We start from the raw sequence: 13,841 nt of genomic DNA, 5'->3' as shown, positions 1-13,841 counted from the left end.
TTTATATACAGTCACAAACTGCACTACACATTTAAACTGGCTCAACATTTGCATATACAGAGTTTGTTCTCTGTTATCATGTCTCACAAATCAATGATGACATTTTTATTGTCTTCTTCACTGATTGGGACCAGAAAACTATTATCTATTTCCGAAAGTCAACTGGATCCGTAAATCAAGTAGATCCGCAGGATACAATGCATTTAGACAGATAAAGTATATATATAAAGGGAGATGTGGTGGTATGTGTGTATATATTCTCTCATTTCTATAATAATTTATCTGCACACTTGTATCTTTATCTGATCCCACGAAAGGGAAGTACAACTGTATTTTATATGTTGATGTTTCGCAAGTGGATTAATTCAGTTTTGTCAGACTTATTGTCCTTGACTCAGAAAAAACGTGTCGCTCGTAGCTCAAAAAGTATTGACCTTAAGTCATTAAACTTTACTGGAATGTCTAAATGTATCTTGAATCTTTCTACTTTTCCTAACCTCTTAGTACATGTTTCTCAAGTTTAATTTATTGAACTATTTTTGCTCATCCGGAGTCATTCTGCTTTAGGCATACTTTAGAGTATGCATTTGAGATATGAAATTCTTAATATTGAGACAAAACAAGATGTCGTTTTTATGCCCCGACCAATGGGGGAAGTTATTTAGAGTTTCCTTTGTCTGACCCTCTGTGATCCCCCTGCTGTACGTAAGATGACTGACAAAACAGTGGAGTGTGGGGGCATCCGTGATTTATGGACACATTTGTAGTTGTACACGTGGTTGTGGAAATTTTGAATATCATCAACTGTGCTATTTTTCTGTCATTTTGGTAGTTAACATCGGCATTATCGACACTAAAGATACACACGTATTGCTTGTAATAAGCCAACATTATCCTGAATATACTGACACGGCAAACGTAACTTTAATCATAATTTGTTGTTTCCGTTTCCCGTTTCATACAATACACCAGACATCTGACCTATATCAATTAAAAATAAGTAACATGTTTAAAATTTGTGGCATTAAATTTTGACACCGTTAAAAAATAGCCCGTCCCCGTTGTGAAATGGCCAATTTTGAATAAGCATTTTGTCAATGTTAAAAATTGACCACTGACCTTTAATATTCATTATATCCCAGAATTTTGTTTTGTTTTTTATTCCATAAATGCCTTCTCAAGTTTGTATCCTGCTATTGTTTTCAAAAAGTAACCAATTTACCAATCACTTAACCTACTCCTGTTGCTTGTTTGCAATAAGTGCAGTTATAGTCATTAAGTACTTGTATTGAAGTCTTAATATTACTTTGCATACATTTAGCTACTTTTATGTAAATTATCTTAAACTCGGCACTTCTTGGACAGGCGATAAAATTTAAAACCATCAATTAAACATTTTAAATATCTTAGTTGACTTTTCTAAAGAAAAATATTATTTGTTTCTGAGACATTATTTGCCTTTGGGAACAAATTAGTACAACATTCTTTGAGAAATATAATAGAGTGGCGATATATGTAAATACTGGTATTTAGAGTATTAAGTTGAAGTATTGAGTATTAAGATGTTTGCATCCTGTAAAGGAAAATATGCTATATGATGTGCGCTTGCAGGAATGTGTTCAATTTTATGTTTGTTTTTGGTAATTGGCAAAGTTCAAGAACACATAATTCACGAACTATCATTGAATGCCTTTGCACACAAATTATTAGTCCCCTACCGATTTAATTAGAGGGGACTTTAGGTTAACGTCCGTCTGGCCGGCCGTCCGTCAGTCCGTCCGTCCGCAATATTGGATCCCGCGATAATGCAAAGAGTACTGAAAATATTTTTATGAAGCCTGATATATGGATAGATGGAAGTCTGAAGATTATGCATGTTTTTTCTTTTCTTCCTATGTTGAAAAATAAGTTTGCTATGGCAACAAATAGACTGAAAATATTGCTAATTTAACACATTAAGTGGATCCCGCGATAACCCAAAAATTACTAAAAATATTTTATGAAACTTGATATATTGATAGATGGCAGAATGGAGGTTATGCACGTTTTTTTCTTTTCTTCCTATATTGAAAAATTTGATAGCTATGGCAACAAACAGGCTTAAAATATGGAAAATATAACAATATTTGTCAAAATCCAAAAAGTAAGGAAAACATTTTTATCAAACTAAAAAAATATGTTTCTGATCATCAACCTCATCATATGTAACAAGGTTTACAACTCTAGAACAAAAATTTCAGAATTACCCCCCTTGAACTTAGAATTTTCATGAAAAAAAAAGATTTTGTTAAAAATTCTTTATTTCATATATATGTCATATGTTTACTCAAGTCATTTGGGATATGGTTCAAACTCTATAGCTTGACAATTTCCAGAATTATGTCCCCCTTGAACTTAATTTGTTTTCTAGAAATTATTATATTTTACTCAAACTTCTTCATTTCATTTAGCATTTCCTTCAAACTGCAACATCAGAATTATCTTCTCCTTAAACATTGAAGTTTTCATTCTCATTCTTTAACTTTCTTATTTCTCCATTTATTCATTCTTTAAATTAAAAAAAAAGACATTCATAATCAAGACTTTCTTCGTATGTGATTAGATTTATAAGACATGTGTTTCCATGATTATTTTCATATCAACTTGAAGTTTATTAGATTTTTTCTTTTAATTTTGTTCTTTGTAACTATAAATGGTATATATTTCACTTTTCTTTTTGTGGTTATAAATGGTATCTTCTTTAACCTTGAGATAATTGTTCTTTGTTACACTCACATCATGTATGAAAATGTTCATAAGTCAAGAATCTTTATTTCAAGAGTTATCTCCTCTTAGTTTAAGAATTTTGCTTTTAAAAATGTTATATTCTGGTAACAACCAGGGATGTTTAAAAATTTATCCTCCGAGTCTCTGTCAATTGGTTTGTCTGTCCGTTTCTATAAACTGATTCCTGAGATCACTTTTAAAGACATTGGAACTTTTCCAACAAATTAACTTAAAATAGAGAAAAGTTGAAACATCTGTTACACATATTCATCCTAAGAAAATTGGATCTTTTGTTTATCTGTTCTATAAACATAATTAGGGAAACTTGACATATTACTTAGATACAGATAAACTAAGAACTAAAAAGCTTTAAGTTTATTCATGTCATTCATTCATTCAATGACATAATTCAATGGCCCTTCAGAAAGTTGCTGGGGTTCTAACCGGTAGGGGACTTATGGATTGCTTGCAATACTTTGATAATAGCTTGTTGAATTTAAGTTCGACTGTTGTGGCTTTTTTATAAGAAGGAATTAAAAGATAATTATGTAAAAATGATTACGATAAAATATTAAATAACTCTTCTTACATTTGCTAGTATAAAATATGTAAAGATACGCAATGCTCAAATCTGATAAATGGCAATATTGATAATTGCTACACAGTCTCTTTGTAAAGAAATAAACATGTTTTGACTTCACACAAAGTAGATATGTTATTTTTTAAAATTCTACAAACTTTAGGTGGTCACAATATGACTATATTGTATCTAGTCACAATATGACTATATTGTATCATTAAAAACTGGCAGTTGTTTTAAGAAAATACCTTTAATCGGTAGGTAAAGCAGCTTGTTAAATATACAGTGCAGTTTATTCATTCTTTTATTCAACTTAGACATATTTATTAGGAATTTAATAGATTTAAATATATATCAATGTTTAAAATATTTTACTCAAGAATGAGTATATTATATCTTTAATAGACTCTGAAGGCAATAAACTTTTCTGAAGTGTTCGTCTTAGGCAAAATATTATAATATGTTTTAGAAAATGAATGAATTTTCATGCCCCCGGACATATAGTTATTGAACCGTCCGTCCGCGTGTCCCTCCTTCAGTCCGTCTGTCCGTACGATGTTAACCTAGAACGGACTGTTTGATTTTTCTTAAGTTCTACCTGTACCAATGGATTCATAATTTACACACATACTAATTGATACAAAGTTCATAATCTGGGCAAGTAACATAACTATTGCTTCCATATTTAAGTTATTGCCTTTTTCGGCACTTACAAAATGAAAAATGGTTAACCTAAACCGGCAAGTTGAAAATATCTGAATTTATATGTATACAAATGGCTTTATAATTTCCACTTTTACTTATCGCTACAAACTACATGATATTGACAAGTAATATAAGTGTGCCTCCATTTATCCCAGTTATTTACCTTTAAAAATCTTTGAAAATAGGGCATTGTATGGTTAATCTATTCCGGCAAGCTGGATTTATCTTGAAACTTCTCCTAATTACTCATTGTATTATATGATATTTTTTATATTTGGTAGATGGTCCTTTAATTTTTAGTGGAGTTATGGGTCTCAAGGGTTAAGTTCAAGGTCAGTGGTGTAAAAAATAAATTTTAACATTTTGCTCATACAGCCTTTATTTTTAAGTCGATATCTTTCATGTTTAATACAAACATACCTCCTTACTTTGGTTGTGGTAGGGGTCATTTGGAGTCAAAGTCAATGTTAATAATGTCAAAAATAGATTTTTTTACATTTTTACATGTGTTTTAACCTTATTCTATTAACACATGTCATTAATATTTGATAGGAACATAAAATTCAGGTCTTCTCCTATTTATGGAGCTAGGGGTCAGTTGGTTCAAAGGTCAGCAGTGCTTAAAATAGATATTTACACTTTTGCTCATACAGCTTTTAGCTTTTGACTTATGTATTTCATATCTGGTAAGAAGATAACTTGCATGGTATTCTTACTTTAAGGTCACCAATGCTAAATATAGATTGTTGCACTTTTGCCCATAAAGCCTTTATTTTTTGAGATGTATACAATATTTGGTAGGAAGATAACTTGCATGGTATTCTTCTTTTGAATGTAGTTTGTGGTCAGTTGGGTCAAGGTCACCATCTCTTAAAATAGATTTTTACACGTTTGCCCATACAGTCTTTATTCTTTATTTATTGACAGATTTTTTTCATGTTTGGACGGAAGATCAATTGCATGGTATTCTTCCTTTTGATGGAGTTAGGGGTCAAATGGGTCAAGGTCACCATCCAGTGTTAAAATAGATTTTTACACTTTTACCCATACAGCCTTTAGTTATTGACAGATGCTTTTCATATTTGGTAGGAAGATAACTTGCATGATATTCTTCCTTATGATAGAGGTAGAGGTCAATAAGATCAAGGTCAAGTGTGCATATTTTAGATTTCTTCACGATTGTTTATACATTCTTTATTTTTTGAATGATAATTGTTATATTTAGTACGGTGATAGCTTGACGTATAGTCTTCTACATTTGGATTGAGTTAGAGCTTAGATGGGTCAAGGTCACCAGTGCTACAAAAAGATTTGTTTACACTTTTGCCCATATAGCTTTTTTTATAGACAGATGTGTCATATTTGTTAAGAAGATAACTCGCATGGTATGTTTCCTTTCGAATGATTTAGGGGTTGTGGTCAAGGTCAAAGGTGCAAATAATATATTTCTACACATTTGCCTTTATTTTTTGACAGGTGTTTTCATATTTTAAAGGATAACATGCATCATTTGGATTGAGTTAGGGGTCAGATGGATCAAGGTCACCAATGCTAAGAATTGATTTTACGCTTTTGCCCACACAGCCTTTATTTGTGGACATATGTCTTTCATATCTGGTAGGAATATATCTTGCAAAGTCTTTTTTTAAGGATTGAATCAGAGGTCAGTAGGTCTTATACAACCTTTATATATAGACTGAGGTGTTTCATATTTGGAAGGATGGTCTAGTGCTTTGAGTCACTAGGTCAACGTCATCTGTGGTAACAATAGAATTTTATACTTTTTATACAGCCCTTGTACTTAGTTTGTCAATGTCTCATATTTACAAGAAACATACATAAGGTTGATTTAAGTTTGAAAGGAGTTTGGGGTCACTGAGTTTAAGCTAAAGTCTTGCATTTATTTATATTTGATAAAGTTGAATATTTTTCAACTTCATCACAAGTCATAGCAATGACTTGTCAACTTATATTTTTCACTATTACAAAACGCTATCACTCTATCAAGTTATATAACTTTGTTTACAATTTTATTGGCAATCTTTCTGTCCATAACTGAATAAAAGGGTAAACATTGTTTTTAAATATTGTTACTGACAAGAATCTGAGTCGGGGACAATTGTGTTTAACAAACACGTTCTTGTGATATGATTAAATGCGACAATTAAATTATATTTTTATTATAATCATTTTAGGACTGATCCTGTTGTATTCAGTTCTGCATATTACGGCGCCGGAACGTTGCCAATTCATTTTGACGGTGTTAGATGTACGGGAACTGAAAAAACGTTATTCCAATGCCCGCATATTGATTTAGGAGCTAATAATTGTAATCACAATAACGATGTCGGCATATCATGTACACAGGGTAATCCTTCTGAGATTTTCTTTAAGTACAATAAAATTATTTTATTGCAAATTTCACTATTTTATCTAATGTTTCTTAAATGATTTAAACGAATTTGCTCTTTTATAACGATACGTAATGATAAGATTGCTAATAATATGACAAAAATCACAGTTTAGGGGAGCTGGATATTTAAAATTAAACATTAACCTTTCTAACTTAATATCTTCAAGCTTTTTCAGTTGATCTTCAAGAACTTTGTAAAAAGGCATGTTTAGACTTATCTGATAAGTTGCATAAATACTCTTATATCTTAAATTTTATAAGCATTAAGTTATTAAACTCACGTTATAACTGTAACAAATAGGAAATATCTTAATAGGTACCAATGTTTTTATAACGAATTCAAACGTTATACATTTCTATGATACATTGTTCCCTCGGCGTCCTAACCACTTTAAAGAGGAAACTTCAGAATGGTTAATTTTCTTTTTCAACAAAATGCACTTGCATGGCAGTTTTCACTCTTACTGAAATGTACAAATGGTCAAGGTACTTGCAAGAAACAATCCCTTCCTAAACTGTGTCGTTTTTGATGAATATGAATGGACATTGTGATAGTTTCTAACCAGATTTATTGACATTGTATCATGTTCAGTGACTGCCCAGTTTCATTGATCCTTTGAAATACCTTTTTTTCAAAACTTTTAAGACATATTTCAAATTGTCTTCATCGCAAAATTTAGGAAATGGTCTGAAAATATTGAGCATAAAATATCAATGGAATTTATCCAGGATACATTTTTCACGCCCGTTTAACTCACAACGAGTGTAAAATGTCCATCGGTAAAAATGTTGTGAGCAACTTCCGTTCCTCGTGACGTGTGACACGATAAACAAGGTGAGTTTTTCATAATTTTTGAAGATTACAGACATTTATGTAAAAATATCGGAATGCAGTTAGCTAGCGATGTGTTTTCCGAGTATGCACATGTAAAGATATTGCCTGTTGGTGGACAATTTGATGGAAATACCGTGCGACGCAGTTACTCGGGGTAGCTGGAAAACTGGAGACAATAAGGAAAGGAAGTTATGGCCAATGACGGATTGACGGACTGACGGACGGACAGTTCAAAACCAATATGCCTTCCTTCGGGGTATGCACAACGTCTTGCAAAGTAATGCTGCTGTGCAAAAACGTTTTAATTGCTTTGGTAGATTGAAAATTATATTTTCACCATCTGAATTACATATTAAAACCAGACACGCACTGCGCTTGTCTTGCTCACAACGAGGTTATGGTGCTCACAACGAGCATTAAAGCAAAAAAGGGTATATCTCGTTTCTATGACGACTTTCAGGTAATAATTTACGCTGAAGACCTGTGGGCATCTGTTTTAGGTTAGAATGCACAAAACTTCACCAGAATCGACGTTTTCAATGTTAAATTTGGTCCGGAGAGAAGTTGTCTCCAGTTTTCCAGCTACCCCGAGTAACTGCGTCGCACGGTATTTCCATCAAATTGTCCACCAACAGCCAATATCTTTACATGTGCACACTCGGAAAACACATCGCTAGCTAACTGCATTCCGATATTTTTACATATATGTCTGTAATCTTCAAAAATTATGAAAAACTCACCTTGTTTATCGTGTCACACGTCATAGATGGGTGCTCACAACGAGGAACGGAAGTTGCTCACAACATTTTTACCGATTGACATTTTACAATCGTTGTGAGTTAAACGGGCGTGTTTTTATAACTTTTATTGGCTAATGTTCACTCGGGCAATCTGGACCCACTTAATGAATGTGGTAAATATAGGCCTGGGATAGGTTTGGATTATGACCTGCGGGAAAAATCAAGTATTACATTTCACAATTAATTGGAAATGAAATTATATAGGAATTATATACAAAATAAATTTCTCCAAGAGCTAAAACAGACTCAAAGATTAAACATTAAAGATCATGTTTGAAATAAGAAGCAAGGAAACGTGAAGCAACAACTTGTGTACTGATTAAAAGAACACGGGTTTTTCTTTTTCTTTTTAGGTTTTTGCTCAAATGACAAATTATAGTGTAATCAATTGTTTACTTATCGCTATCAATATACAGCTCCTCACATCCTCTTAAAATAAATCTAGTTATAGTTGTAGACAATTTGTCGGTACATGTATAAGTTGATATAGAAACCAAACAATCCTTATCGTTTGAACAATTTGAACAGAAGTCAATATCATTTTTAACCGTGATAATTGGAAATACCTCGATTAAACTAACTACTTGTGAGTGTTGTACATCAGCTGAACAGCTAAAATGTTGCCTTCTATTTTATCACCTTTCTTGTGATCATTCGGGATTTGGTTCTTATGTAAGTGTATATAAATTATTCGTAAACTGGTGGTAGAGGTCGTATAAATTATTACATTTAAGTTTCGTTGTACTCTAACATGTTTCTGACTTTATTGTTGTTGTATCTATCTATACATGTATGTGTCTGATGTACTGACAGATGAAGAAATTGATGTGTGAATTAAATGTTGCAGTTAGGGATTGCACTGAAACATTAAATACACGCATCTGTTGCAAAAATGTTAATCTGTGTCATTTAAAATATATACTAAGTTGTTGAAATAAATTGTGGTGTTTTTTTTTTAATTTTGTCCAATAATTATGTTTTACACTTTATAAGTTCAAGATTTCAAATTTATAATTATTGTTGTTCAATACTTTTTCTATTTTTGAAGTTCGATTAGTTGGAGGGTCAAATCAATATGAAGGGAGACTGGAAATACGGCATGGTGGGACTTGGGGAACAGTATGCGATGATGAATTTAAAGTGCCGTCAGCAAAGGTTGTTTGTAAGATGCTGAATTATCCGCAGTAAGTAGGAAACAATAACAAACAACATGAACCTATATCCACATGTGTTAAAACAAATGACTTTAATTTTACTTAAAATTGACGTGTAGAAAGACAATAAAATTTTCATTTTATTAGAAACGTCTTCAGAAAAACATTCGTGAATCATTACACCCACATTTATCACACCCGACAAACTGTCGCTCCACTTCAAAATTGTAAGTTGTGTACGGTGAAACGAGAGACCGGCATTTCCGAGATAGAGCGGAAGGCCGATATAACGGCTAATTGTAACTTGTATTTCATTTAGTTTGTATTTTTTCAAAAATCGATCAATGTTGTTCCGTGTAGGATTGTTTTAAGCTACCAATGATCTAAACTGTTACAAAAAGAGGAAGTGAACGACGATTTGTTAAATATCAAACTTCCAACCACGGAAACGCTCTACACTTCCGATTTCTTGAAAAAGTATTTTAGGAAAATATCAACCCGTAACAAGAGCTTGTCTTTCGTGCAAAATAAAATACTCTTGGTTGATTTCTTGAATTTGAATACTGATATTTTTCCAAAGTAGTGGAGCGACAGGTCGGTTGTTGGGCGCAAGGCGATATTAAATTGGTGTAAAGAGCGTACTAATTTCTATAAATAAAATCATTCAAAGTGCAAATAGACGTACTAAAATGTGAAGCCGGACAAATATTATAATATATTAATTTATTTCTACTGTAACTAGGTCTATCAATTATTGATAATTTTAGTTCGCACACCGACTGAGCATTGCCATTTTATTACGTTCGCTTTGTTCATAGACACTACACTGAACAAAAGTTCTAACCGATCACCCTGAGTTTTCGCTTATATGTGAAAAAGAATAATACCAATAGATCCGACTTTTATTTTATTTCGAAGAGAATGAACACATTGAGAATAATAAAATTATAACATTTTCTATTTAAATAATACTTTATCGATATTTTAAAAAAAATATTTTTATGAACAGCCACTCACCTGTCTGATAGAGGCTCCAGCATTCAACATTCCAACTGCTACGGCACGATCCTGCATCGACATTCGTGCCATGTTTTATGTTTTTTCACTTATAAAGTTAACAAGGATTTATGCAATGTAAAATTTAATACTCACCACGCTCTGCACGAACATTTCGTGCCAAAATGTGTAAACCGCGCCCTGTCTCCCGCGTGAGTGCATGGAACCGTATTAAATTATTTTTCATTCCACAAATCGGTAGAAAATGACACACAAATCACCTCTGCAAAATTTTATAAGGATCTATTGATACGTTATAAAATAATCAAAATTTAAAAAGTGATCGGTTAGAACTTTTGTTAAGTGTATATGAATAAACAAACAAAATTTTCCTTTTTTTTAACTTATTTGTTTCTGACAATAGACAGTGTTTGATGATAAAAGTAAACAGCTCTATTTACGCTTTGAGAGGAATATAATAAACTAAACAACAATTCTAAATAAGAGAGGGAATCTTAAAACATAACTGAAACACTGAGACACGTGTTATATCATTAGAACCACTGACACTTTGTCAACCATTTTCGTAGAGATTCTCCACCTTACAAAAGTCTTTCAATTTCATGAAAACGTGGCTCATTTGTGTTTGACCTGAACATGTACGTTACAGTAGAGCTTTTAATTACAGGAAGTCATAGTAAATTGAACTCGGTAGTAGTGATCCATTTAAATTAATGTTACCCGTGCATTTCATAATTTTGTCTCTGTTCTGCACTTGAATATGTAAGTTTACGAAAAACATAACAATCGCGTTACACCTTACTGCTCAGAAACATTCGTTCGCGGTATAACTGAAAATATATGATTTTGTCGAATTTGCACTGACACACGTTTTTAAATGTACATAACCGTGCCAAAAATCATGATTGACCTCGAATAAGTTGCATCCTGTATTCAGCAGTGCATATGATTCAATGATCGGGCCTCAAATTCTGAACATAAATATATAGAATCTATGTGGCAGCCATAGGTGACACCTCGATTACATTTATTACGCCATAGTCGTTGAAAGGATATCACGCTTATAAGTTGTTTTTGAAATGTATATATCTCGGTCTCAACACAAGCTGATTTTCTTTAACTTATTAATAATATCAGATTTAGATTATTATAATAGTAAATACCATAAATTTGGTGTGTAAAAATGATTTAAAAAAGGAAAACTCGAGAAAATGCAAAACAACTGGACCGTTCCAGATCTTGAGTGCCAGTGTTCAGAAGTCTGCAAATGTATGTTGCTTTAATTATCGTTTACAATTTCTGGTATTTTGTCAGGCTCCTATAATGAATGGATTACGTTTAGAATTTATGACAAAGACGTGTGAAGCATGAATATATGTCCGTGCTATTCTAATTATGTTCTCGTCATTCAAGTCAAAGGACCAAATCTCTTACAAAATGTAGAAAATAAATCCCGTCTCCAATTTGTTTAAGCTCTTGGTCAAAAAGATGAAGTCGGGCAATTACATGGAGAGTTCATCATGTCATGGTTTAATTTTCTTTCCGATAAAGTATGCTTATTATTATGCATTATATTTTGATTTAAAACTTGCTAATGGCAATCTTACACTTGACAAATAATAATGAAAAGCTAACTAAGAGATCGCTCGATATATGACAAGCATATCAGATCCCATGGAAAATCAAGCCAGAGTTATTCAGGTTTAAAAACACTGCTGTCTTGAATATTTAAGGACTTTTCAAACATTTAAAATATGAGTTTGTAATATATCATTTGGAGTTTCAATTATGTGTTGGATCTTGTACAAGAATAAAAAAGATACACTATATGTACCATTGAAAACTTGTGTTTTTTAACTTTGTTTGTTGATTCTCAATTCCTTCATTCACCTAATTGCTTCTTAACCCAAACATTTACCTCTACGACGAGACAATTTCAATGAAATGATTCCCGGCAAGTAAATGCTAACAGTTGTTATGGGTACAAAAAGTGAAATGTATAATACCCCTAAATGATTTTGTCAATACATATAAAAATGAAACCTATTGGCCCATAATAAAATAATCAGTGACTAAAAGGAAGACAAACAGCAAGACAATTATTAACAAGTAAACCATATAAAATTATGTATATAAAACAGATTTTCTGTGATATGCAGACTTCATAACCTCTGATCTGCTTTCAAAATACCATTTTTTTAGTTCCGCCCATTGTTTTCTCGTTAAGGGCACAATCACTCTTTTAATTGGGGACCATACGACGTTTGTCATGGAATTTCTGTAATTTCTGATATGCAGTAGCCCTGTTGGAAAAAATTGTGACTTTAAAAAGATTACATTCAGTAAAATAATTAACATCACTTCACGTTCAGTAATTCTGAGTTTCTGTTTAATATATACATATATAATGTTGCATTAGGTATATTTCCATCTTAATGTTGAAAATTAACTGTATTAGTTCTAAAATAGTTTCGCTTATCATTAATTTTGTTTTATATTCAAAAAGTAGTTATAACAGATAATAGAAAAACAAAGATCCTAACAAGTTGTAATAAATTCTACTCAAGTGAAGTTAAGTAAGATGTGTGCTACTTACCAATTGATCAAATTATATATTATGTTAATTAAATTTATCAGCTAAGTATAAAGCTTACGAAATGTATTTTAGACCAATATAGATTTACAACGACCAAACAAAAACAAAGAATATTAATTTTACTCCCTGGCTTACCTACTATACATGGATAATTTTCCATGGGAGGAATCAGACATATTTTCAAGTGTAATCGTCTAACAGTAATTAAGCTTACTTTAAATAGCAATTGAATTACTGTTTGATCCTCAAAACATGCCTATGACAAACAGGTTAAATTCTAAGTTGCTTTATGAATTATTACATTGTATAAAACAATTGACAATGGTAATATGTTTATGCACTAATTTTAGTTCAAATCCTGTGGTATTTGGCTCCGCATTCTTCGGCGCTGGGACACTACCAATATATTTAGACGATGTTGAATGTACAGGAACTGAAACAAGCTTATCTCATTGTCCACATAGTGGTTGGGGAACACACAATTGTGATCATGATGAAGATGTTGGCATATTATGTGAATAAGGTAATATTTCTTTAAACATAATTAATATTTATCATTTAAACAGATTAACAATCAGTTATTCAAATAAACGATTCTATGTCAAAAGCGGAGTATATAACTGTTGGACATAAAATAAATTGTCAATTGATGAATTTACTGTGAATGTATGTCACATGAATACATTAATCACATAGTATTTACAATAGAATAGAATTTGTACTTGGAACATGTCTGCATTTTGATTAATTTTTTGACGATCGAAGGATCGGTCAAACGAACGTTTATATTATTACTTATCAAGGAGTATGGATGTAAGCTTATTTGACATTTGCTTAGCGGTTCAAGTTATATTGGAAACGATCATTTATATACAGAAGCCATAAATAAAGATTATATAAACGTCACGAATATCCAATAATATCCAATAAATTAAACTTAGAAGCATCCAGGAAAGTAAACTAGCTTAATATTTG

At 31.9% G+C, this 13,841-nt stretch overlaps 1 protein-coding gene across 1 annotated transcript in view; it reads left to right on the top strand.

Moving 5' to 3' along the window:
- Positions 1-6,528, top strand: part of LOC132723347 (deleted in malignant brain tumors 1 protein-like) — a 44,158-nt gene extending 37,630 nt beyond the window's left edge. Inside the window, exon 14 of the mRNA XM_060708044.1 lies at positions 6,247-6,528. Within this exon, the coding sequence (XP_060564027.1) occupies positions 6,247-6,502 (256 nt within the window). The 3' untranslated portion in view covers positions 6,503-6,528. The remainder of the gene's footprint in view (positions 1-6,246) is intronic.
- The last annotated feature ends 7,313 nt before the right edge of the window (positions 6,529-13,841 follow it).

This window comes from Ruditapes philippinarum, unplaced genomic scaffold (assembly GCF_026571515.1).
Source record: "Ruditapes philippinarum isolate M1 unplaced genomic scaffold, ASM2657151v2 ctg2253_1_1_1_1, whole genome shotgun sequence".
In the NCBI taxonomy this organism is placed as follows: Eukaryota; Metazoa; Mollusca; class Bivalvia; order Venerida; family Veneridae; genus Ruditapes; species Ruditapes philippinarum.
Note: the sequence above shows the minus strand (reverse complement) of the source record. Positions and strands in the feature narration are given on the sequence as shown.